The 26,740-nt window shown below is 45.9% G+C and overlaps 3 protein-coding genes across 11 annotated transcripts in view; all 3 read right to left on the reverse strand.

The window, feature by feature from the left end:
* The window catches only part of mat2b (methionine adenosyltransferase 2 non-catalytic beta subunit), a 220,739-nt gene that overhangs the window by 131,399 nt on the left and 62,600 nt on the right, over positions 1 to 26,740 (reverse strand). The window lies entirely within an intron of this gene.
* On the reverse strand, positions 130 to 5,345 carry LOC117383999 (uncharacterized). The gene is made up of 7 exons (XM_033981259.2): positions 5,250 to 5,345; positions 4,032 to 4,265; positions 1,861 to 1,962; positions 1,332 to 1,388; positions 1,098 to 1,256; positions 797 to 910; positions 130 to 733 (listed from the first exon to the last, which is right to left on the reverse strand). Exons 2-7 carry the CDS (start codon positions 4,257 to 4,259, stop codon positions 686 to 688), a joined length of 708 nt encoding a protein of 235 aa, XP_033837150.1. The 5' UTR covers positions 4,260 to 4,265; positions 5,250 to 5,345; the 3' UTR covers positions 130 to 685.
* adam15 (ADAM metallopeptidase domain 15) overlaps positions 6,245 to 26,740 on the reverse strand; it is a 35,984-nt gene continuing 15,488 nt past the window's right edge. Inside the window, exons 11-24 of one of the 9 annotated variants that reach the window (XM_055227636.1) lie at positions 23,953 to 24,101; positions 23,663 to 23,840; positions 23,052 to 23,144; positions 18,039 to 18,234; positions 17,711 to 17,819; positions 17,381 to 17,594; positions 16,909 to 16,986; positions 14,566 to 14,677; positions 13,973 to 14,111; positions 13,186 to 13,291; positions 9,011 to 9,067; positions 8,491 to 8,544; positions 6,937 to 7,019; positions 6,273 to 6,822 (exon numbers count right to left, since the gene is read on the reverse strand). In XM_055227636.1, coding sequence (XP_055083611.1) covers positions 6,762 to 6,822; positions 6,937 to 7,019; positions 8,491 to 8,544; positions 9,011 to 9,067; positions 13,186 to 13,291; positions 13,973 to 14,111; positions 14,566 to 14,677; positions 16,909 to 16,986; positions 17,381 to 17,594; positions 17,711 to 17,819; positions 18,039 to 18,234; positions 23,052 to 23,144; positions 23,663 to 23,840; positions 23,953 to 24,101 — 1,629 coding nt within the window. In that variant the 3' untranslated portion in view covers positions 6,273 to 6,761. Of the gene's footprint in view, positions 6,843 to 6,936; positions 7,020 to 8,038; positions 8,076 to 8,355; positions 8,418 to 8,490; positions 8,545 to 9,010; positions 9,068 to 13,185; positions 13,292 to 13,972; positions 14,112 to 14,565; positions 14,678 to 16,908; positions 16,987 to 17,380; positions 17,595 to 17,710; positions 17,820 to 18,038; positions 18,235 to 23,051; positions 23,145 to 23,662; positions 23,841 to 23,952; positions 24,102 to 26,740 lie in introns of those variants that run through there. The other 8 variants (XM_055227635.1, XM_055227638.1, XM_055227637.1 and 5 more) reach the window with 8 other exon arrangements.

The raw sequence follows: 26,740 nt of genomic DNA on the forward strand, positions 1-26,740 counted from the left end.
GAAAAATTTTGTCTTCCTGTGCATAAACTGTCTAACTTTTCTAGTAAACCTGCTTGCCACCATGGAGATATTATTGTTGTGCCTGAAATGCAGTACGGCCCTGCTCGTCTCCGTAAAGATATGTTTTATACCATACTGTGGGAAATTCAAGGGAAAGCATTAACATCTCTGTGGAAACCAGAAGGTGGTGGAGCAGAAATGTTCCATAGTGAACGTTTATTTAATAACTGCAGATTCACCTTAATCACACAAACACCACTGAACATAAACATTTTTATTTCACCATTTCAGAAGTTTTAAAATAAAAAGTCCATTATATGTGAAAACCCAAAAAAAAAGAGACAGGAAGGCCCCAATCCAGAAGATAGGCCTGGTTTAGTCCTAGTTTAGTCTTGGTTTAGAACTGGTTTAGAACTGTTTAGACCTAGTTTAGAAATGGTTCAGACCTGGTTCTGTCCTGGTTCTGTCCTGCTTTAGTCTTGCTTTAGTCTTGCTTTAGTCTTGCTTTAGTCTTGCTTTAGTCTTGCTTTAGTCTTGCTTTAGTCTTGCTTTAGTCTTGCTTTAGATCCATATAAAACAACAAGTGCTGGAAAAACCCTTCAATAGAAAACTCTTTATTCCTCTTCTCCTTTCATTTCCTCGTTTTTCTTCGTCTCTCCAGTGCATTCAGAGGCCATGCAGTGTCTCATTCCGACTGCAGTAAACTCTCCTCACTGTCACTTTCAGACAAAACCTGAAACATTTTTAAAATTAAAATGATGAAATGATGAATACAAAGGCACCACATGAGGCTGACCTGCAGGCGACGCTGTCGGGATGCTTTTATGGAGAAGGTGGAGACGATGATGGAGAAGATCAGTTCCATCACCAACAAAACCAGGAAGAGGATCTGAAGACCAAGAACCAGGGTCTGAAGAGGAGAGACAAAGGAAGAGGGGGTTAGACAGGAGCACAGACAGGCGCAGACAGGAGCACAGACAGGAGCACAGACAGGAGCACAGACAGGAGCACAGACAGGAGCACAGACAGGAGCACAGACAGGCGCAGACAGGAGCACAGACAGGAGCACAGACAGGAGCAGACAGGGTGACACTCACATCCAAGCGCATGAAGTGTTTCTCGACACATTCCTTGTACTCAAATTCATTGCAGAGTTGCTCTGAGGGGCGGGGCCAGGATAGCAGCCAGCTTAGGTAGGCCACGCCCCCAATGCTCAGGAGACAACTGAGCATGCTCCAACCGGCCGTTAGATGCACCTGCCACAGAGAATAGCCAATCAGAGACGGAAATGATCATAAAAAGAAATGAAAAATAAGGACAGAAACACTCACCAAAAAAGGAGTCGTGGATTTTGCGGCCACCAGAGTCACACAACCAGCAACAACAAACTGAGAAGAGAAAGACCTGGTTCAGTCTTGGCCCAGTCTTGGCCCAGTCTTGGCCCAGTCTTGGCCCAGTCTTGGCCCAGTCTTGGCCCAGTCTTGGCCCAGTCTTGGCCCAGTCTTGGCCCAGTCTTGGCCCAGTCTTGGCCCAGTCTTGGCCCAGTCTTGGCCCAGTCTTGGCCCAGTCTTGGCCCAGTCTTGGCCCAGTCCTGGCCCCGTCCTGGCCCCGTCCTGGCCCCGTCCTGGCCCCGTCCTGGCCCCGTCCTGGCCCCGTCCTGGCCCCGTCCTGGCCCCGTCCTAGTTCAGTCCTAGTTCAGTCCTAGTTCAGTCCTAGTTCAGTCCTAGTTCAGTCCTAGTTCAGTCCTAGTTCAGTCCTAGTTCAGTCCTAGTTCAGTCCTAGTTCAGTCCTAGTTCAGTCCTGACTCAGTCCTGGCTCAGTCCTGGCTCAGTCCTTGCTCAGTCCTTGCTCAGTTCTCACTATGACAGAGGAGCAGACTGGAGCGTGGAACAGCAGGATTCTGTGGAACGTTGCCGTAAGTCCGAACAAAACGCAGACGAGTCCAAGGAACAACTGGAAAACCTGAATGCACAAGATCAAAAGTGATGTTAATTTAACAATTTGAAAAAATCTTAATAAATATCATTTAAACACTGTCATGAATGTGCCAGTTCTGTGTCTACAAGGCATATTTGATTTCAATAAATAAAACAACTTTATTTGATGAATTTGAAGTTTACACTATTTAAGAAAAATGAGAAGGATTTTTTTTAGACAATTTTTCTTCAAAGTCAGAAGTTTACATACAGTAAGATTACAATGTCTTTAAACAACTTGGGTAAATCGAGATGATGATTTCATGTCCTTGGGATCTTCTGATTTAGCTTGATGGACAACATTTGAGTTAATATGAGACACACCTGTGGATGTATTTGAAGCGCACATGAAATACACTGTTTCTTTGTCTAACACCATGGGAAAGTCAAAAGAAATCAGCGAAGATAGCAGGAGAATTGTGGACTTGTGGAGCCTGGTTCATCCTTAGGTGCAATTTCCAGATGCCTGAAGGTGCCACATTCATCTGTTCAAACTATTATAAATATAAACACCATGGAAATGCTGCTTTGGTCCAAAATGTGCATATCAACCCAAGAACAAAAGCAAAAGACCTTGTGAAAATGCTGTTGAAGCTGGTAAGAGTGTGTCATTATCCACAGTGAAATGAGTACTCTACCAACATGGGTTGAAAGGCCACTTTGCCAGGAAAAAGCCATTACTCCAAAAGAAACATAAAAAAAAGCGAGATTACAGTTATATAAAGAAGTTATTTTTTGAGGACATGGCCTGTGGTCTGACGTAACTAAAATTCAACTGTTCGGCCATAATGAGCATTGTTACGTTTGGAGGACATGGGGGAAGCTTGCAAATCTGAGAACACCATCCCAATGGTGAAATACGGGATTGGCAGCATCATGTTGTGGGGTTGTTTTGCTGCAGGAGGGACTGGTGCACTTGACAAAGTAGATGGCATCGTGAGGAAAGAACATCATGTGGAAATGCTGAAGCAACATCTCAAGGCATCACCCAGGAAGTTAAAGCATAGCCTCAAATGGAAGACCCATTTCAGCCTAAACTTTAACTTCCTGGGTGTCATCGTCATTGTCATTGTCCAAATGGACAAGCCCTGGTCTATTGAAAATGTATGGGCAGACCTAAAAAGTGTGCAAGGTGGCCTAAAATGTTACATCAGTTCTGTCAGGAGGAATGGGCCAAAATTCATGCCAACTATTGCGAGAAACTTGTGGAGAGTCACTCTGAGGGGTGGGGCCAGGACAGTAGCTAGCTTAGTTGGGTCACGTCCCCAATGCTCAGGAGACAACTGAGCATGCTCCAACTGGCCGTTAGACGCACCTGTCACAGGGAACAGCCAATCAGAGATGAGAATAATCATAAAAGGACATTTCTGCCAACTATTGCTAGAAGCTTGTGGATGGATATCCAAAACATTTGACCCAAGTCATACAGTTTAAAGGAAATGGTATCAAATACTAATGAAATGTATGTAAACTTCTTACTTTGAAGAAAATAATGAAAAATTGTCCTTAAAAAGTCCAGGCAAAATTCTGGCATTTAGCAAATAGAAATTATTTTGGTAAACAGGAAACGTTTTGTCTGATGTCAAACATAGAGAAAAAAGCGTATGTGTCTAGTATATATAGTCTATCTGGTTTACTTCTATGGGGTATTAAAGGGGGGTTATTTGACTTCTATGGGGTATTAAAGAGGGAGTATTTGACTTCTATGGGGTATTAACCACGAACACGTACGACCCAAGGACTTATGGGAACAGAGCGCATTGATTTGTGTTGTGTGAAATGGCAGAAAACAGAAAAATGCTTGTTAAAAACAAACCGAAAACTGTTATCAAAAGTTGCCCGAAACTGAATGTGAGGCTTTAACCCTGTTCTAATGTGATTAGATGTTCTCCAGTAGAGCTTTAACCCTGTTCTAATGTGATGAAATGTCCCGCAGTGGGGCTTTAACCCTGTGCTAATGTGATGAATTATTCTGCAGAGGGCTTTAACCCTGTTCTAATGTACAGTCCTTGCTAAAAACAAGGAGGAATCAACCAAAATGAGCTTTAATCTGACCCCCATGATGATAGGTTCACCAAGCAGAAACTCTGCCGTCATCTTGTCCATCTTCTTCAGGGTAGATTGCGGGACTTCAGTGCTGGTGGGTGGGGCTTGGGCATCAGTGGGAGTGGCCGGGTCAGGAGAGGGCGTGTCTTTCAGAGCCACACCATTTTTTTCATCCTGAGGGATCACCTGTGTCACCACAATAACGCCGCCCAATTTTGTGATGGAGGAGGATGCCATCTTCACCTGTACAGAGACACTTCATCTGTACATGTGTGTGAACTTGAACTTTAACAGCCACATCAAATCAATAACATCTGCAGCTTTTTACCACCTAAAGAACATTGAAAAAAATCAAAGGTATACTGTCAAAGCCAGACTTAGACTTATCCATGCATTTGCCTCCAGTAGGTTAGACTACTGTAACGGCCTGCTCACTGGCCTCTCCAAACGAGCCTTAACACAGCTGCAGTACATCCAGAACGCTGCTGCTCAGGTCCTGACTAGAACCAGGAAGTGCTTCACACATAAGTCCTCTGCTCAGGTCTCTGAACCCGACTAAACATGGGGAATCAGCATTTCAGTTTTATGCAGCTAAAACCTGGAACAATCTTCCTTAAGATTTGAGACAGGCCTCTACTTTGACAATGTTTAAATCCAGGCTCAAAACAGTTTTTAGCTGTGCATATGACTGAAAGGTTTTTATTCTGCATGTGGTCTACGTGGCCTACCTGAGCTGGCTGCAATGTTAAACTTTATTTGATTATTTATGTTTTGATTTGTTGTATTGTGATTTGAATATCTTTTTTATTCTATAAAGGAATTTTACAGACGTTTTTGTTCTGGTTTAGTCCTAGTTTACACCTGGTTTTGTCCTAGTTTAATCTTCTGTTACACCTGTTTCGTTCTACTTTAGACCTGGTTTAGTCCTAGTTTAGCCCTGCATTAGTCCTAGTTTAGCCCTGCATTAGTCCTAGTTTAGCCCTGCATTAGTCCTAGTTTAGCCCTGCATTATTCCTAGTTTTAGTCCTGGTTTAGCCCTGGTTTAGTCCTGGTTTAGTCCAGCTCTAGTCCCGTTTTTGTCCCGGTTTAGACCTGGTTTAGTCCTGTTCCTCTTCTCCCCCGCACTGACCCGTGATCCTGTTTTATGTCGGTAAATAAAACATACCTCGAGTTTGTCTTTATAAGAGCCTCAAACTGAAGTGAGACTCGGTGAAAGCGGAATCTTACCGTGGTTTGGCTCGGTCCGGTTGGTCTCAAATCGGCTGGTCTCGGTCCGATCCGTGTTGCTTTGAGTCTGTTTCGATTCGGTGGGTTCCTGGTTAGAGGCGGACTTTACAGGAAAGGACGCCGGTGGATCGGGGCTGTCCTAATCCGAGGGACTGTCGTGCAAGTGTCTGTCCACAAGAGGGCGACGTTTGTCAGTGCTAAACCTGACGAACCGGCAGAGGTTTGTAGTACTCAGGTACTTGAGGAACTTTTATAAGAAATTATACTTTTCAGAGTACTTTTCTATCAGAAAACCTTTACTCCTGCTTGAGTAGTATTTTCATTGAACTAGCAGTACTGTTACTTGAGTAATCTATAGTACAGTGTAAATAAAACAGTACTCTTACTGTTTCTGCTGTTTCTATGGTCAGAGGATCTTTCTGCTGTTTCTATGGTCAGAGAATGTTGCTGTTGTTTTTATGGTCAGAGGATGTTTCTGTCATGATCCCAGTCTGCTCTGTGTTTTGGTGCTTTTTTCCCCCCTCCCTTCTGTGCCAGAGCCTGGAGCTGGACAGAGATTCGGGCTCCTCCCATGCATACCTGCAACCCATCTGTAATGAAGCCTTACCTGGGGAGGACAAAGTGGCCGAGGACCTGACACTCTGCGCCAGATGGTCTGGTTATCCTCAGTGGTATAGCTCAGCTTGGATTTGTCTTGTTTTACACTTGACTTTTGTACATGTTAACTTTTGTTCTTCGCCAGGCCCCGCTCCACTCGAAGACTACTGCATACAACACCGCTTTCAACTACCTTAACTCATATTATTGTGACTGTAAATAAACTTTGTTCAAACATTGCACACGATTCTGGATCTTTGGTCCCCCGTCAGTCGTTGCAACAGTTTCTGTTGTTTCTAAGGTCAGAGAATGTTTCTTTTGTTTCTGTGATCAGAGGATGTTTCTGCTGTTTCGATGGTCAGAGAATGATCTGAGGTGCAAAAAGAGTCTGAAACTTTGATATGAAAGAGTTTTATTGACAGCTGTAGCTCGTCTGACGCAGCTCAAACCTCCTGGATTGGACACCTCATCCTGCATTTTCACCTCCTTCAGCATTTTCAACCACCAACAACAGCACAAGTAAATCATATTAGACAGCATTCTCCTCTGAACCGGGACTACACCAGGACCAAACCAGAGTCTAATCTAGGACTAAACCATTGTCTACATCAGGGTCTAATCCAGGATTAAATCACGGTGTGATCCAGGACTAAACCTGGACTAAGTCAAGGTCTAATCCAAGTTTTAACCAGGGTCTAATCCAGGAATAAACCAGGTCGTCTTCTCAGCAGGTCCGGTATGATGCCTCAGAACTAACAGCTGAGTTGAGTTCATATCATGCTCCGATTGGCTGATTTCAGTTCATACTGTGCTTTGATTGGCTGAACAATCATCCCTCATCACAAATCCTGAGTTTGATTGGTTAAAGGTGAAAGATTCTTTGGCAGAGCTCCATTTCCCAGCGTCCTTTGTGCCTCAGTGCTTTAAGGTGCATCTCAGTCCACCTGAGACGCTCTGCCTCTGTGGGAGGAGCCGACTGGAGGAAGAGGAGGAACTCTGAAAATATCACAACAGTGAGGAGAAGCAGAGCCAGAGGAGCAGACAGGAGCAGAGCCAGAGGAGCAGAGCCAGAGGAGCAGGGATGAGTTACCTTTTGAATGTGGCCTCAGGTGTGATGCTGTTGCCATGGCGATGAAGCGGATACAGTGGGAGGGACTTCAGTGGAACAGTGGGCTGCGAACAAAAAGATGCATTTGACCTGTTAGAGCACTTTTTTCACTAAAATGTACTTAACGTCATCTAAGATTGTACTAACAAAATTACCTAGTTTTGTCTATTACTTTTTTTTCTGTTGAAGTTTATAATTTGTATTTATTGGTTTATTTAACAGGGACAGTGTACATTAACAGCACTGCTGCAAATGCACCAGAATTAGCCAAAAGGCTATTTTTCATCTGTTGTCCCTGGACAGATGGCAGACCTGTCTCCCTAAAAACAAGAGTAAAAATATTATACAGTGAAAAGTACAATATACTATAGAAAAAACATTAAAAACAGATATAACAAACAGTGTCAACAAAAGTAATGTTATGTTACTTCCTAGTTGGACACGCGTACAGAGATAATTACAGAGCTGTTACCTAGCGACCATAATGTAACCAGGGCCAAAACTTGTCTAAATGACACAGTAGTGATGATTGGACTAATACAAATATATTCCAACCATTTTATTTTCAGAAAAATGTCTTCCTGTTGCATAAACTGTCTTTGTGTTTTGGATAGAGTATTCTGTGTTGATGACACTTCCTGTATTTTTGTACTTTTATTTTCTTCTTTTTCCACAAACTTCCACTTAACTGATGTAAAACTACAATACATATTTAGCACAGGTACTACCCACCAAACCAGGTCAGAATTATAAAAACATGAAACCTGCCGTATGGACTTTAAAGAGTAGGTATTCTGCAAACTGGACCTTTTGGAGCTTTTTCCCATATTCTAACGCTGTTTCTCATCAAACACATGTCTGAAGAGGTTTTAGATGTCATCCATGCATGTTTAAGTAATTTAATAATCTCTCCTGGGCCCTTTTCAAACCCTCCTTACGGTTTGCAGTACGAGCCTGTTCAATGCTCCGCCCACAAGCCCACATCACCCATGCTCCCACATGACAATTGTCCATAAATATAAAAAACATGATGCAAAACTGTACACAGTAACTTGACAAACCTGATGTGATGTACAGTAGTTTCATTAGTGGGATGCAGCTCATTGTGTTGTGATAGTGCTCTGAAGTGGGAGTGGATTAGCACAGAAAGCAAAGGGAGGGTGGAGTCAGATGGTCAAAAGTGAAAGACAAAAACAATAAAAGGAAACATGGTGATCTAAATATGTTATGTGTTACAGTTAAAACCCGACAGAAGTCAAATACCCCCATAGTAGTCATATAACCCCTCTTTAATACCCCATAAAAGTAAAATACCCCCTCTTTAACACCCCATAGAAGTCAAATACCCCCTCTTTAAAGGAGACTAAAGGAGCTTCAGTGTGCGGCCTGAGTGGGGCATACCTGAACAGGGGTCACAGGGTCAAGGGGGAAGGGTTTGTGGGCGGAGCTTTGTGAGTCTGGAGCTGAAAGGGTTCATGTTAGCAGAGTATTAGCATCAGAAATGTGCAGCTCCAAAGCTAGAGATTAGAGATGTACCTGAGAGAAGAGAGCGGGGTCAGGGGGCAAAGGTCGCGAAGGAGGCATGGGCTTCTGTGCAAAGAGAGAGAGAGAGGGGAAGAAGAAAGAGAAAGAGAAAGGGAGAGAAAGAGAGGAGGGAGGACAAGAAGAGGCAAAGACGAAAGAAGAGAGAGGGGGGGAAAAGAGAGAGGGAGAAAGAGACAAGAGGGGAGAGAGGACAAGAAGAGGAGAAGAAAGGAAAGAGTGAGTGAGGTAGGAGGTGGGGAGAGAGGGGGTAGGGGGCAAAGAGAGAGAAGAGAGAAAGGGAGAAGAAACTAGAGAGGGGAAGAGAGATGAAGAGTAGAGGAGAGAGGCAAAGACCGAGGATGGAGGGAAAGGGGGAAAAGAGGAGAAGCTGAAAGAAAAGAGAGGGAGAGAAAAAGAGAAGAGAGAAGGAGTGAGAGAGACATGCAGTTAGTCGAAGTGGAAGAGCATATAAGCAGAGTAAAGTAAACCAGTGAACATGTGTGGTACAACGTGTGAGAGACAGATGAGTCACCTGAGGGGCAGGGTCAGGCGGAAGGGGCTTACAGGGAGCAGCCGGGCGCCCTCTTGCCTGGGGAGAGAGAGAGAGAGAGAGAGAGAGCAGATGAGTCTCTGGAGTTTTGAGTGTTTAGAATCAGAGTTTAGCTTTGCTGTGATTTATATGAACCCACGGAGGAATTGGACATGAGGCTATTTCTGTGCAGCCGGACACGAAAATATCAGCGCCAACTGTCAACACAAGTGAAGTTGATTAGAAATACAGTCATTTAATCAAACAGTGAGCTAGTGTCTGTGTGAAATGGAGGATCTGGACGGAGAAGGAGTGACAGTGGCTGGAGCAGCTAGGAGTCACAGGTAGGAGCCATTTGGTCTGTGATCTGTGTGTTTATGAAGGAGCCACAGGCTGTTTTATAAGAGCACCTGTTGGACTAGTGCACCTGCCTGATCAGTGCACTTGTCTGTGTCAGGCCTTTGCTTGCAAAACAGCTTTAAAGCCTCTTGAATCAATGTATAAATGTGCACGAAAGATTCATGACAAGAAACCCAGACAGTATCAACAGCGTATATGGTTTTCTATATTTCTATAATCTGCTAATACAGTTGTCCCTCGCTATATCAAAGTTCACCGGTGTCACTGTTTTGCAAATCTTTTTTGTTCAATTTTGTATGCTTTTTTTTTTACAGTGTATGAACGCACAGTGTTCTGCGTCTTGATTGGCTAAGGGACATCCTGTACAGTACAGAATGTGTTCAGCCAAATTTACATAAATGTTGGATCACAGTGTGACTCTGTGATGTTTGCAAGTTTTCTCCCCGACGAAACCCACAATGTCGATGAAACGTTCTGCACTGACAGTATTTCTAAAAGCCTTAATTTTTATTTACAGTATAAGAAAACGTTTATAATTTTATTTCTCAAACAAATGTTTGGGCCTGAAAACAGGTCTTGATCTTTGTTTTCACCTATGGTCATGAGCTCTGGGTAATGACCGAAAGGACAAGGTCACGGATACAAGCGGCTGAAATTGGCTTCCTCCGTAGGGTGGCTGGGCGCACCCTTAGGGATAGGGTGAGGAGCTCGCTCACACAGGAGGAGCTCGGAGTAGAGCCGCTGCTCCTACACATCGAGAGGAACCAGTTGAGGTGGCTCGGGCATCTGCTCAGGATGCCTCCTGGACGCCTCCCTAGGGAGGTGTTCTGGGCATGTCCCACCGGGAGGAGGCCCCGGGGAAGACCCAGGACACGCTGGAGGGACTATGTGTCTCGGCTGGCCTGGGAACACCTTGGGGTCCCACCGGAGGAGCTGGTGAACGTGTCTGGGTTGAGGGAAGTCTGGGAGTCCCTGCTTAAACTGCTGCCCCCGTGACCCGGCCCCAGATAAGCGGAAGAAAATGGATGGATGGATGGATGGATCTTTGGTTTCATTCTACAATACTGTACTTATTTTAAAAAATCTACAAATGTTTCACTTTGAGAGTGAAACGTGAGAAATATGTGTGGTGAGGCATTTTACAGCCTTAAAAAATATTCAATTCAATTCAATTCAATTCATTTATTTTTGTAACGCCCAAAATCACAACAACAGTTGTCTAAAAGAGATACACTCCACAGGGGGAGTGGGACAGGGGACAACATGTGAATAGCATTGCTGATGAGAAAATAGGGCAAAGTAGAGGATAGTGCTCAGGTTGCCATACTTCCCCCAGCTAGTTACTCCTACTGCAGCTTATCTTATCCCGGGTTTTAATAACCCTAACTCCCTCACTAAGTAACCTGGTCATACGCTATACCGAAGAGGAAGGTTTTAAGCCTGGTCTTAAATACAGAGACTGTGGGGGCCTGTTTAACATCAGCAGGGAGTTGATTCCATAGCACAGGAGCTTGGTAACTGAATGCTCTCCCTCCCACTGTACTTTTGGACACTCTAGGAACCACTAATAGTCCTGCATTCTGAGAGCGGAGTGCTCTGTTTGGCTGGTACGGGACAATAGCATCTTGCAGATAGGATGGGGCCATACCGTTTAGGGCTTTGTATGTCAGGAGGAGGACTTTGAATTTGATTCTAAGCTCGACAGGAAGCCAGTGCAGATATTTTAGTACAGGACTGATGTGGTCTCTTCTTTTAGTTCCTGTTAGGACTCTGGCCGCTGCATTTTGGACCAACTGGAGGCTCCTTATAGTACTTTTGGGGCAGGCGGCGAGCAGAGAATTACAGTAATCAAGTCTGGAAGTAACAAATGCATGGATGAGTTTTTCAGCATCGTTTTTAGGTAAAATATTTCTAATTTTAGTTATATTTCGCAGGTGAAAGTATGCGGTTTTACAAGCTAGGTTTATATGGGCTGTGAATGAGAGATTTTGATCAAATAGGACTCCAAGATTTTTTACAGTAGGGCTAGAAGCTATATTCACATTGTCGAGTGAGATTATCTGGTCTGACAGAGAATCTCTTTGGTCAAAAAATATATAATAACTGTAAAAACAAAGCTGACTACTTCAGTGGAATAGTTTGACAAATGAGATTATAACATGCACAAGTTTTCAAAAGTTTGCAAAAGTGACAAAGAAATGGCTAATATCAAATTAAGTTTGCACCCATTGGTGAATGAGTATATGTGTATATCTGAAATTGAGTGATTGTGTGTGTGAATAAATTGGTATGGTTGTGTATGTGTGTGTGAACTGAACTTTAGAAATGGTGTATTTGAGGAGCGAGATGTGTTGTATTAGATCAGTAGTTCTTAACCTGGGTTCGATCGAACCCTAGGGGTTCGGTGAGTCAGTCTCAGGGGCTCGGCAAAGGTCAAGACACACACCCGACTCACATGATTCGTGGACTGTGAGCGTCTCCAGATGCTGGCCATGTCCCAGTTCGACAAATGCACCTTTGATGTGCGTAACGATGTACCCGCCCGACTTAAATGAGCCGTTCAAACGGCATAAAAACATAAAACAACATAAAAACGAAGAAAAGGAACAGACTTTGCTGTGAAAATGACATGAGAGTGGCCAAGGTGAAGCCATGCATTTCTGAACTGGTCTCTCAAAGGCAACAGCAGAAGTCACACTGATTTGCAGTAAATATTCATTATTATTCTAGCCTGATGGAAATTAGGTGATGGGTATGTGTTAAAATGTTAAAAATAATAAATAGCATAAATATAAAAAGTTCATTATTGGAATACATAAAGTTAAAAATTAAAATCATTTCAGTGTGGTAGTATTAAAAAAAGGTATGTATGTATTTGTTGTGAGTTGATGCATTGTACTGGTTTTATTCTTTGAACACAGTGATGTTAATGCACGGTTCATTTTGTGCACCAGTAAAATATACACGTCTTGAATTTGAAAAAAATAATATTTTATTTTTCAATAAAGAAGGGTTCGATGAATGTGCATATGAAACTGGTGGGATTCAGTACCTCCAACAAGGTTAAGAGCCACTGTATTAGATATACGTACCATATGTTTACAGGTCATTTATCCACCTACATCAAACTGTTATTCTTACTTAACATCAGCCTGTCCAGGGACTGCAGGTGGAAATTAAATTTTTTCTTATAACCTGGCACCATACATCTTTCCTGTTTTTTTTTAAGGACAAAGTATTGTCGTGCAGTATCCTGTCCAAATAAAAGCATACCATACCATACCCATCTAAGAGTATAACATCATCATGTTGTGTCTGATTTTTCCTGTTGTGTCTGATTTTCCTGTTGTGTCTGATTTTTCCTGTTGTGTCTGATTTTTCCTGTTGTGTCTGATTCTTCCTGTTGTTTTGTTTTTTGTGTCTTGGCGGCACGGTGACTGAGTGCCATCACTCATGTCTCACAGCAAGAAGGTTGGTTCGATCCCCGGGTCACCAGGCCTTTCTGTGTGGAGTTTTTCATGTTTCTCCCCGTGTCTGGATGGGTTTCCTCCGGCTACTCCGGTTTCCCCCATCAACCAAAACATGAACGCCCTTCGAGACAACTGTTGTTGTGATTTTGGGCGTTACAAAAATAAATGAATTGAATTGAATTGAATTGAAAATTGAATTGAATCATGTTCTACAATCTGTCACTTGTAATTTTGAATGAATTTTCTAGAAAACAGGACAATTATTTTCCAGATTTTCCACGATGTGTGGGAACTCTGATGGCACAAGTCAGAGGTCAGGAGAGGTCAGAGGTCAGTAGAGACACATACCTGGCCAGGGGGCGGAGCCTGACCTGTGACATCATCTCCAGGGGTCAGAGCATGAAATCGAAGAGGTGTGACCTGCTCCACGTTTCTTCTGTCACCCCGAGGAGTTCTACATCAAAAGAGAGTGACAGAGGAGGTGGCCAATCAGAACCATCGCCCCACCCACCACCACATGCCGCAGTCACACACAGGCGGCAGAAAAGTGCAATACCTGAGGACTAGCGTCCTGATACTAAACTTTCAAACTGGCTCTCCATACTAAGGAATAGACTCAATACCGAATAAAAACACTTTCGTTAGATAACAGAATGTGATTTTCCACATTAAATGGTAGTGTTTCTTTTCTATTCCAATGTGGCCTTATATCTGTGTAATTCCTCAGTGTCCAGTAGGTTCATAGTGATCCGTGGTGAAAGATACAGCTCAACATCATCCTAAAGATATTCAGGAAAGGTTCATTTCTGTCCTGTGAATAGGACTTTTTCAGTATCGATACCAGCTGAAATGAGTGTCTACTTTCGATACTAGTTTTATTAGTCGTATTAGAATCTTGACAACCCTACAACAAACACAAGGCCAGAAGAAAGAGAATAAGTTGAAAGATGAATGCTTAAAAACCAGCAGTTTATTTCTTCAAAAAATCTCCACTGGATTAACTTTAAACCAGATTTAAACCAGGCCTCAACCAAGACTAAACCAGGCCTAAACCAGGTCTAAACCAGGTCTAGACTAAACCGAGTCTAAACCAGGTATAAACCAGGTCTAAACCAGGTCTATAACCAGTCTGTACCTGTGTTGGCGCAGTTTGCTCTGGGAAAGGAGTCCCAGTCGCAGAAGTCTTCGGACTCGAGGCCAAACTAGAACCAGAACCAGGACCGGGAGAACCAAAAGGAACAGGATCACGAGAGCCACGCGGACTGGGGACGAGTCTAGACCAGAAAGAGACCAGGACTGAACCAGGACTGAACCAGGACTAAATTAGAACTGAACCAGGAATAAACCAGGACTGAACCAGGACTAAACCAGGACTGAACCAGGACTAAACCAAAACTGAACCGGAACTAAGTCAGGGTTAAACTGGGACAGAACAGGACTGAACCAGCACTAAACCAGGAGTAAACCAGTACTGAACCAGGACTAAACTAGGACTGAACCAGGACTAAACCAGGACTAAACCAGGACTAAACCAGAACTGATCCAGGACTAAACCTGGACTGTACAGGATTTAACCAGGACTAAACCAGAAATTAACCAGGACTAAACCAGAACTGAACCAGGACAAAACCAGAACCAAACCAGGACTGAACCAGGACTATACTAGGACTAAACCAGGACTAAATCAGGACTAAATCAGAACTGAACCAAGACTGAACCAGGACTGACCTCTGGTGGATTTGGTGGGCCCAGAGTCGGTGCTCCCTCCCGTCCCTGAGCTCACGCAGTCTGGAGGAGCCCAGCCCTCATCACAGTGACAGTTTCTGTTACTGTTACACACCTGGATGCAAGAGGAGAGAGATCACACTGGATTTGAACCACAGACTGTATTGATACTTTGCTGTGATATGACATTGGGGGTGTTCTGTATGAATCACTATGGTGCATGTTCAGCAGTTAGTATGGTGACACAATGGACACATGAGGGGGAGTGGGACAGGGGACAACATGTGAATAGCATTGCTGATGAGAAAATAGGGGGAAGCAGAGGATAGTGCTCAGGTTGCCATACTTCCCCCAGCTTGTTATCTCCTACTGCAGCCTATCTTATCCCGGGTTTTAATGTCACTCCCAGCCAAGATCATCAAGATTCTTTGGTTTTGCCTTCCATGCTTCCTCCTTCATTCTACCCCACACATGCTCAATGATGTTCATGTCTGGTGACTGGGCTGGCCAGTCCTGGAGCACCTTGATCTTCTTCGCCTTGAGGAACTTTGATGTAGAGATAGAAGTATGCGATGGAGCACCATCCTGCTGCAAAATTTGACCCCTTTTATGGTTGGGAATGTAAGAGGTAGCTAATACTTCTTGATATTTTAGGCTATTGATATTGCCTTCCACCCTGCAAATGTCTCGCACACCCCCATACTGGATGTAATCCCAGACCATGATTTTTCCGCCACCAAACTTAACTGTTTTCTGGGTGAATCTTGGATCCATGCGGTCTCCAGTAGGTCTCCTGCAATATTTGCGGCAGCTGTGATGTAATTCAACCGAGGATTCATCTGAGAAATCCATCTTCTGCCACTTTTCCAGTGTCCATTCTTTTAGCAGGCTGTGGGCCTTGGCAAATGCCACACGGTTTTTTAATTGCCTTTTGTGTATTGCTGGTTTCTGTGCACTGATTCGACCATGGAGGCCATTTTGAGACAGAATTCTACAAACTGTTCTGGTTGACACAGGGACTTGAGGTGACCAGGCCTGGTGGAGCTCTGCTGCAGTGGAAAAGGGGCTGGCCTTGGATTTTCAAATCAACAAATGGTCCTCCCGAGCAGTTGTCTTGCGGGGTCTATCGGACCTGGGCTTGTCAAAAACATCTCCAGTCTTTTCAGATCTTTTTCTTATTCTTTATACTTGACGCTGAGACACATTGAAGGTGTCAGCCACCTCAGCAGTGGATCTGGTCTTCAGCCTCTTGATAATTAACGCTTTGGTCTCAGGGTGGATCTTAGCCATGTTGTCAGAGGTCAAGTTGCAGTTGATGTGAAGGTCTGGTGTGCTGGGGTTCTTTTTATACACACCCACTAATTGATTGATCAGTAACTGATCACAGGTGAGGCTGTAATCTAAGATTGGGTGCATCATATGACAAGGCGACAAGACTTTTGCCTTGCCAAAATCTGACCTTTCTGTGTTCATTAAATGATCAATCTTTCTTCAGTGAAGCAAATTTATTTTAGTATATTGAGCATAATTTGGGAGGGTTTTAGCTTTCATATGAGACATTTCTAAAACGAATCGATTAATTTAAAGTCAGGTTATAAGCTTTTGTTTCTACAAAATGGATAAGCGACAAGACTTTTGTCAGGGACTGTAAAAGCTAACCTTAACCTAAACCTAAACCCGAAACTTAAACCCTAACCATAACCTAAACCCTAACCTTAACCACACCCTAAACTTAAACTAAACCCTACCTTTAACAAAACCCTAACATTAACTAAAAGCTAACCTTAACCTAAACTTTAAACTTAACTAAACCAAATATTAATCAAACCCTAACCTTAACCTAAAAGTTAACATGTTTCCTAACTTAAAAAAAATAACCCTGTTCCTAAACTGATGATTGGTCATTCAAAGTGAAATACTTTGAATGACCAATCATCAACAGCATCCTAACATCAACCTATTTGGAATTCCAACCTTGAGTATCCTAGCAACCAAACAGCCAATCAGAAGCAAGGCTGTTGAAGTGCACTGCTGGTTTGACCAGGGGTGGGCACTTCCCGTGGCAACACTGTCAATTAAACCTGTTGCTAACGCTTCATATGTAGAGCGGGTTAAAACTAACATTTTAAGGTCAGAATGACAAGTCTGACAGCAGTAGTTACAGAGAGAGGGGCCACGCTTTTTCAACAGAAAGTGAATTGGAGTCAGTGGAGCCGGAAACATACCCATGCTCACTTCCTGTTTGGAATGTGATGGCTGGCAGGATAGATATGTCCTTTTATAGATACTCTCTATGGTTTCATAAAGAGGGAGACTGAAATGAACCAAGTCTAGACCAGAACTCACCCCGTGACCATGGCACTTCTGTCGACACTCCTCCACCCTGAACACAGAGTCCTCCTGACACTTCTGATCCAGACACACCTGAAACAAGAAAACCAGGACTAAGCCAGGACAAAATCAGGACAGAATCAGGACTAAACCAGGACTGAATCAGGACTAATCCAAGGACTGAATCTGGACTGAATCATGACTGATTCAGGACTAAAACGAGACTGAACCAGGACTAGGACAGGACTAAACCAGGACTGAACCAGGACTAAACCAAGACTGGACCGGGACTGAACCAGAACTAAACCAGGACAAAACCAGGACTAAATCAGGACTGAATCAGGATTAAAACAGGACTGAATCAGGACTAAACCAGGACTAAACGTGGACTGAACCATGACAGAACCATGACAGAACCAGAACTGAACCAGGACTGAACCAGGACTGAACCAGGACTGAACCAGGACTAAACCAGGTGACTCTGTACCTTTCCTGGTCCACAACGTGTCCCTGGGGACACAGAGGCCGGGTCAGAGACGTCTTGTCCCAGGTGGAGGTAGGTCCCTCTACAGACTAGGTCCTGATCCTGGTACTGATCCTGGTCCAGGTCTGAGTGCACTGTGGTAGTCAGGATTTCTGCAGAGCCCAGGAGGGGGCGCTGACCACCTCCACGACACTGCACACGCCCACACAGCACGTCCCTGTGGTAGTACATAGAGTAGTACAGTAGTAAAGCAGGAGCATTTGTGTATTTCTTGTAGCATTTATTGTAGTAATACTGTTATAGTAGTAGTAGAAGTATTCCTGTAGAACTCACTGGTCGGGGCAAGGCAAGTAGGACCCATTGCCCAGTTGGCCGCAGTTTCCAAATTTATTTCCCTGTTTATTCACCGACAAGAAGCACACGTCTGGAGCCTGGGTCGAATCTGAAAAGAACCAGGACTCAACCAGAACAAGACCAGGACTAAACCAGGACAAGACCAGGACTAAAGCAGGATTAAAGCGGGGCTAAAGCAGGACTAACCTAGGACTAAGACAGGACTAAACCAAGACTAGACCAGGACTAGACCAGGACAAGTCCAGGACTAAAGCAGGGCTAAAGCCGGACTATAGCAGGACTAAACCAGGACTACACCAGGACTCACTGGGGCCCCAGAGGGTCTGGCACTGCTGGTCCAGACTGGCACAGACTCCCCCGTAGCAGTAGGATGCTCCGTGGAGGCAGGGCTCTCCATTATGGAGGTAAACATTGGGGGGACAGTGAGGAGATGTGCCGCTGCAGAACTCAGGGAGGTCACACTCGCCCAGGGGCAGTCTGCAGACAGAGCCGGCCGCACGCAGCTGAGGAGAGAGAGAAGTTAGGCTCTGTTTAGGCTGAGGAGAGAGGGGTTAAGCTCTGTTTAGACTGAGGAGAGAGAGGGGTTAGGCTCTGTTTAGACTGAGGAGAGAGAGGGGTTAAGCTCTGTTTAGACTGAGGAGAGAGAGGGGTTAAGCTCTGTTTAGACTGAGGAGAGAGAGGGGTTAGGCTCTGTTTAGACTGAGGAGAGAGAGGGGTTAGGCTCTGTTTAGACTGAGGAGAGAGAGGGGTTAGGCTCTGTTTAGACTGAGGAGAAAGGGGTAAGGCTCCGTTAACACTGAGGAGAAAGGGGTTAGGCTCCGTTAACACTGAGGAGAGAGGGGTTAGGCTCTGTTTAGACTGAGGAGAAAGGGGTAAGGCTCCGTTAACACTGAGGAGAAAGGGGTAAGGTTCCGTTAACACTGAGGAGAAAGGGGTTAGGCTCCGTTTAGACTGAGGAGAGAGGGGTTAGGCTGAGGGGTTAGAACAGAAGTGATTAAGGTCTGAACCATAGCCTGTACAAAGAAGCGGACTAAGTAAGTGTGACGTCACCCATAGCGTTTGGCTCCAAATAAAGCTCACTGAGGTTAGCAGTTATTGGGGCCAAATTGAAGACAAGTTCAATATTTGTAATTCCAACCGCGAAAATCATAGCAACCAAAGAGCCAGTCAAGAGTGAGGCTGTTGAAGGTAATGCTGCTTAGCAATGCTGTCAATCAAACATGTTGTTAATGCTACCGGGATCGACCTTGAGGAAAGAAAATGTCTGATTGGTCTCTTATTAATTTTCATATCTTGATTCATTCCCCGAACCTCCCCGAAACGCCACCTTAACATGGTGGAGGGGTTTGAGCACCCGAATGATCCTGGGAGCTATGTTGTCGGGGGCTTTATGCCCCTGGTACGTCACCCATGGCAAAAAGGTCCTGGGAGACGGGTCTGACTAAGAGCGGTTCAGAAGCCCACCATGAAGAGAAATCCAACAAGACCAGTTACGTCGCCCGGACTGGCGTTACCGGGGCCCCACCCTGGAGCCATGCCTGGGGTGGGTGCTCGGCAGCGAGCGCCTGGTGGTCGGGCCTTTCCCCACGGGGCCCGGCCCGAAGGAACGATGTGGGGCCATCCTCCCGTGGACCCACCACCTGCGGGAGGAGCCATGAGGGGCGGGTGCAGAGAGGCGGGGACCTCGACGACCGGATTTCTGGACATGGAGACTAGCTCTGGGGACATGGAATGTCACCTCGCTGGGGGGGAAGGAGCCGGAGCTTGTGCGGGAGGTTGAGCGCTACCGGCTAGATATAGTCAGCCTCACCTCCATGCACAGCTTCGGCTCTGGAACCCAACACCTTGAGAGGAGTTGGACTCTCCATTTCTCTGGTGTGGGCTGGTGTGGGCTTGCTCATTGCCCCACAGCTCAGCCGCCACGTGTTGGAGTTCACCCCGGTGAACGAGAGGGTCGTGTCCCTGCGCCTTCGGGTCGGGGACAGGTCTCTCACTGTTGTGTCGGCCTACGGGCCAAACAGCAGTGCAGAGTACCCGGCCTTCTTGGAGTCCCTGGGAGGGGTACTAGACAGTGCACCAACCGGGGACTCCGTTGTTCTCCTGGGTGACTTCAATGCCCATGTGGGTAATGACAGTGACACTTGGAGGGGCATGATTGGGAGGAATGGCCTCCCCGATCTGAACCCAAATGGTGTTTTGTTATTGGACTTCTGTGCTACTCACAGTTTGTCCATAACAAACACCATGTTCAAGCACAAGGGTGTCCATCGGTGCACGTGGCACCAGGACACTCTAGGTCAGAGGTCGATGATCGACTTTGTTGTCGTGTCATCTGATCTCTGGCCGCATGTCTTGGACACTCGGGTGAAGAGAGGGGCTGAGCTGTCAACTGATCACCACCTGGTGGTGAGTTGGATCCGCTGGCGGAGGAGGAAGCCGGACAGACCTGGCAGGCCCAAGCGCATCGTGAGGGTCTGCTGGGAACATCTGGCAGAGCCCTCTGTCAGAGTGGTCTTCAACACACACCTCCGGGAGAGCTTCTCCCTGATCCTGGGGGAGGCTGGGGATATGGACTCTGAGTGGGCCATGTTCTCCACCTCTATTGTCGATGCGGCTGCTCGTAGTTTTGGTCGTAAGGTCTGCGGTGCTTGTCGCAGCGGCAATCCCCGAACCCGGTGGTAGACACCGGAAGTAAAGGATGCCGTCAAGCTGAAGAAGGAGTCCTATCGCACCTTGTTGGCTCGTGGGACTCCTGAGGCAGCTGATGAGTACCGGCGGGCCAAGCGTGCTGCGGCTCGGGCAGTCGCAGAGGTAAAAACTCGGGGTTGGGAGGAGTTCATTGAGGCCATGGAGGAGGACTATCGGACGGCCTCAAAGAGATTCTGGCAAACCGTCCGACGCCTCAGGAGGGGGAAGCAGTGCCTCACCAACACTGTTCACAGTGCGGGTGGAGAGCTGCTGACCTCGACTGGGGATGTTGTCGGGCGGTGGAAGGAATACTTTGAGGATCTCCTCAATCCCACTGTCACGACTTCCGAGGAGGAAGCAGAAACTGGGGACCGGGGGCGGACTCGTCCATCACGCTGGCTGAAGTCACCGAGGTGGTTGGCAAGCTCCTCGGTGGCAAGGCTCCGGGGGTGGGTGAGATCTGTCCTGAGTACCTCAAGTCTCTGGATGTTGTTGGGCTGTCTTGGCTCACACATCTCTGCATCGCGTGGCGGTCGGGGACAGTGCCACTGGATTGGCCGACCGGGGTGGTGGTCCCTCTGTATACAAAGGGGGACCGGAGGGTGTGTTCCAATTACAGGGGAATCACACTCCTCAGCCTTCCTGGTAAGGTCTATTCCAGGGTACTGGAGAGGAGAATCCGACCGATAGTCGAACCTCGGATTCAAGAGGAGCAGTGTGGTTTTCGTCCTGGTCACGGAAGACTCGACCAGCTCTATACTCTCCATCGGGTCCTTGAGGGTTAATGGGAGTTTGCCCAACCAGTCCACATGTGTTTTGTGGATCTGGAGAAGGCATTCGACCGTGTCCCTCGTGGTGTCCTTTGGGGGGTGCTCTGGGAGTATGGGATCCGGGGCTCTTTGCTAAGGGCTGTCCGGTCCCTGTATGAATGGAGCAGGAGCTGTGTTCGCATTGCCGGCAGTAAGTCAGACCTGTTTCCGGTGCATGTTGGACTCCGCTAGGGCTGCCCTTTGTCTCTGGTTCTGTTCATTATATTTATGGACAGAATTTCTAGGTGCAGCCAGGGACTGGAGGGGGTCTGGTTTGGGAACCACAGGATTTCATCTCTGCTGTTTGCAGGATGTTGTCCTGATGGCTTCTTCGAGCCAGGACCTGCAGCAGGCACTGGGGAGGTTTGCAGCCGAGTGTGGTCATGGTTCTCAACCAGAAAAAGGTGGTTTGCCCTCTCCGGGTGGGTGGTGAGTCTCTGCCTCAAGTGGAGGAGTTCAAGTATCTCGGGGTCTTGTCCACGAGTGAGGGAAGAATGGAGCGTGAGATTGACAGGCGGATCGGTGCAGCGTCTGCAGTGATGCGATCGCTGTATCGGTCTGTTGTGGTAAAGAAGGAGCTGAGTCCAAAGGCAAAGCTCTCGATTTATCGGTCAATCTACGTTCCTACCCTCACCTATGGTCATGAGCTCTGGGTAATGACCGAAAGGACAATGTCGCGGATACAAGCGGCTGAAATGGGTTTCCTCCGTAGGGTGGCCGGGCGCACCCTTAGGGATAGGGTGAGGAGCTCGGTCACTCGGGAGGAGCTCGGAGTAGAGCCGCTGCTCCTACACGTCGAGAGGAGCATCGGGCTCGGGCATCTGCTCAGGATGCCTCCTGGACGCCTCCCTAGGGAGGTGTTCTGGGCATGTCCCACCGGGAGGAGGCCCCGGGGAAGACCCAAGACACGCTGGAGGGACTATGTCTCTCGGCTGGCCTGGGAACGCCTTGGGGTCCCACCGGAGGAGCTGGAGGACGTGTCCGGGGTGAGGGAAGTCTGGGAGTCCCTGCTTAGACTGCTGCCCCCGTGACCCGGCCCCCGATAAGCGGAAGAAAATGGATGGATGGATCTTGATTCATGGATAAAATAACTAAATAACCCCAGGATCATGTAGAGTGCGTTAAAGCCAACTTTTTAAGGTCAGAGCCTTACAGCAGCAGTTACAAAGAGGAGGGCCACAGTTTTTCAGTAGACGAATCGTGCCCATGCTCTCTTCTTGTCCGGAATGTGTCAGCTTGCAGGTTAGCTATGTCCCCATATATATATGTCCCCCATATATATATGGGATCAGTCTATGATCTGAAATTGAGAATAACATCATGATTCTTTAAGATTCTTTACGATTCTTGACCCCTGGACCAGAACAGTGACTACTTCTCTTTGATTTGTGCATCTCGCATGTGACACCTGTTTATGAATCAAACTCTCTGAATAATAAGGTCAGGTTTATTTTACATCAATGGACCCTACCTGGACCACTGAGGAATTACAAGAATATAAGACCACATGGGAATAGAAAATAAAGTACAATAGAATGAGATAAATCACATTATATTGTCTAAAGAAAGAATGTTTTTTGTTTTTTTTTATTATTATTATCATCTGAATCAGTATTGAGTATCGAGTCTATTCCAGTTTGAAAGTTTAGTATGGTGACAGCCCTAGTCGTCTTCTTAAAAAGGCTTGCTTTGGAGGCCATGGAGGCCATGGAGGCACGCGGAGGGTTCTATGGGAGGCAGAGGTAAACAGGTGCAGGTGTAGTCTTATCGTTTGATAGTGTACTAGTAGTTTTGTTTTGTGTGGAGTAGGACCCGATTCTGACCTGACAGTCGGAGCAGCAAACGCCATCAGACGAACACTGAGCTCCAGAGACCAGGCGACATGTGGAGGCGTTACAGCAGGGGTCCGAGCACTCCTGACCAATCAGAGGAGAGAAGGTTAGATGAGCCAATCACAGAGAAGAGAGGGGGGTTAAAATGTCTAATCAGAGTGCTGAGAGGGTTAGATGAGCCAGTCACAGAGGAAAAAGCAGGGTTAAAATGGCCAATCAGCAAGCAGAGTGGGTTAGATGAGCCAATCACAGAGGACAGAGGATTTAAACAGGCCAATCAGAGAGGAGCCCTTGCACTCTTAACCAATTAGAGGAGAAAGCGGGTGTATCAGTAAGAAGAGAGGGGTCCAGGAAGTCCTGACCAATCAGAGAGGGGAGAGGGGGCTTAAAACAACTAATCAGATGGGAGAGGATTCAAATGAGGCCAATCAGAAAGGAGACCATGCACACTTGACCAATCAAAAAGGACAAAGTGTTTAACTGAACCAATTAGAGAGGAGACAGGGTTCAAAACAGCCAGTCAGAGATGGATCCAGGCTTTCATAACCAATTAGAGGAGAGAGGGTTTAAGTGAGCCAATCACAGAGCAGATGCCCTGTTACCTGTATTAGTCCACAGTCACACTCCTCTCCAGGCTCCAGGTACAGGTTTCCACAGCGCGGCCCCCCCAAAAGGCTCTCAGGTCTGGGCACATTAAACAGACACATGCCCCCTCCATGGAGCAGGCTGGAGCTCAGGTCTTCCAGGCTGCAGCTGCTAAAGCTCTGGCCAGGAAGGAGGCTACAGAGAGGAGAAGAGGGGAAGAAGGAACACTAAACCATGACTAAACCAGAACTGAACAAGGACTGAACCAGGACTAAACCAGGACTAAACCCAGTCTGTCAGGTCTTACCCGGTAGAGGGCTCCATGATGCAGCCGTGGTTCCGCCCCTCGCTGTGACACTGACAGCGGCGCTCTGCAGAGTCATGGCTCATTCCGAGGTTGTGTCCAAGCTCATGAGCCACGGTGGAAGCCACACCCAGAACGCTCACCAAGTGGTCCTGGAATAGAACCAGCAACCGCACTGTTAAACAGCATCAACACACACACTATTACGCAGAATAGAACTAGCAACCCCACAGTAAGACACAGGCCTAATGTTATACAGACACATCGGATTGTACCAAGAGAAACTACAAATTAAAGCAGCATCGAACGGCCCTCGCGGGCCGTGTTTTTTACTTGGCCGCCCAGGCACTGCCTGAGGGTGGCCCTGACGTGCCACTTGCCTCTGTTTTATTGCAGTTTTGGGCTGCACATGTTATCAAACAAAGTCAAAAGACATTGGAAGCGCTGATGCACAAAATGCAAAATCATGGGTTTCTCCAGGCATCGCCATGGCAACATCATGCAAAATACAAACTTAACCCCTTGGACTTTTATGACGGAGACGACCTGAAGAGTCACTGTGCCAAATTTCACGTTCCTCAATGGAGCCAATAAGTTCTTATGAGACTTTAAAATGTACGAAAATTTTGACATTTTCCCATTAGGATAACATGGGCTCTTTCACGCATCATCATGGCAACCCAGTAAAAAATATGAAATTGTTCTGATTGACTTTTTTGATCGGGATGACATGAAGAGTCATTGTGCCAAATTTCACATTATTCCATGATTCAACTAATATTTTTCTTATCAATGGGAAAAATTGGGAGGTTTCCCATTAGGATAACATTGGCAGTTTGGCGCATCGCCATGGCAACACGGTGCAAAAAATGACATGGGTCTAATTGAACTTTTAGTGAACCATACAAATTTATTTGTTATTCTGTAGGAGGCACTATCATGCCAATTTTGTTTCTTTTACAAAGAGTAGGTTTAGGCTCAAAAGTTCTATGACTGATTCAAGTTTGAGCCCAATCAGACTTTGCATGTGGAAACGGGACTTTGCATTTCGGAATTTTCAATTCAAGATGGTTGACTTCCGGTTTGTCGGGGGGCTTGGCCATAATGTTTTTTTGTTTGGCATCACTTGAAGAATGTGTGTACCGAATTATGTGGTTCTACAGCAAAGTTGACTTCAGGACGTCTCCCACAATGTACTTTGACTTTTGCAGGTGGCACTGTTGCAACATTTTTTTATGCCCATTTATGCAACATATTAAAAAACACATTTTTCGCCAGACCTGAATTTTGAGCAAAATTTGGCGAGTTTTTGAATATGTTCAGGGGGTCAAATTCCTGCTCGAAGAGCAGAAGAGTAAAAATTAAAGCCTCAAGCGGCATTGAACGGCCCTCGCAGGCCGTGCTCTGCACTTGGCCAACACGGCACTCCCTAAGGGTGGCGCTAATGCAACACTTGCCCCTGTTTTATTGCGGCTTTGGGCTGCACTTTGCACCAAACAAAGTCAAAAGACATTGGAAGTGCACAAATTGCAAAAACATGTTTTTTTTTCCAGGCATCGTGATGGCAACACCATGCAAAATACAAAGCTGGCCCCTTGGACTTTTTTGATGGGGACGACCTGAAGAATCACAGTTACAAATTTGACGTTCTTCATTGAAGGTAATAAGCCATTATAAGACTTTGAAATGTGTGAAAATGAGGACATTTTGCCATTAGGATAATATGGGCTATTTTTCACATTGCCATGGCAACCCGGTGAAAGATATGACACAGGTCTCTTTGACTTTTTTGATTGGGATGACATGAAGAGTCATGGTGCCAAATTTGACATTATTCCATGAAACTCATATTTTTCTGATGAATGGGAAAATTTGGGAGCGTTCCCATTTAGATAATATTGGCAGTTTGGCGCATTGCCATGGCAACATGGCATGAGTCTCATTGACTTTATTGATTGGGATGACCCAATGGAATTTTGTGTTAAATTTGATAAGGCCTAAGGCATGGGTTGCTCGCATACTGGAGTCAGTGCATGGGCACTCATCGTTGCGGAGGCAATAGGCCCAAGCCCCTTCAGGGCATAGGGCCTAAAAACACAGGACCAATGTAAGACTAAACCAGGATTTAGGAGAGTTCTGTGGCCTGAACTCACACCTGCACAGCCCAATGACATCATCATGTAGCGCTATTTGTTTACATATGGCGCTGAAGAGCTGCAGCTTTTGTGTCGAAAATAAGCCCAGTGACAGAAATATCTTTGAATATATCTCAGTGATCTTCAATATCTCCGCCCTGTTTTCTGTCTTCAGCCAATGGGACTACAGATGAAAATGAGCCTTCAGGCTAACTCTGGCTACACCTGTCACCATAATCACAATATACATTTATGGTTCAGTATATTTTTTGTGATCAAATTTTTATTCAAGTATTGATCTCAACTGCAGTTACATTTTTTCCCCCTTTTCAAACCGCGTCCTGATTGGCTAAGGGACTGAAGACCATTGTCACTCAATAATGTACATAATGTACAATGTACAGAATGTGTTTAGACAAATTTACATAAATGTTCGATCATAGTGTGACTCTGAAGTGCTGTTTTGCCGAATACTCCAGTATCCTAGCAACCCATGCCATAGGCATGGCATGTGCATATTTGTTCTTGCTAATATGTCCCCCAAACACACTCCTGGCATCGAGCCCTATCCAAGCACCCATGCCACAGGCATGGGCCATATTTATTACTGCTAAAAAGTCTGTCTGTTTGGCAAAGTTGCGCAACTTCGGCTGAAG

This window comes from Periophthalmus magnuspinnatus, chromosome 16 (assembly GCF_009829125.3).
Source record: "Periophthalmus magnuspinnatus isolate fPerMag1 chromosome 16, fPerMag1.2.pri, whole genome shotgun sequence".
NCBI lineage: Eukaryota > Metazoa > Chordata > Actinopteri > Gobiiformes > Gobiidae > Periophthalmus > Periophthalmus magnuspinnatus.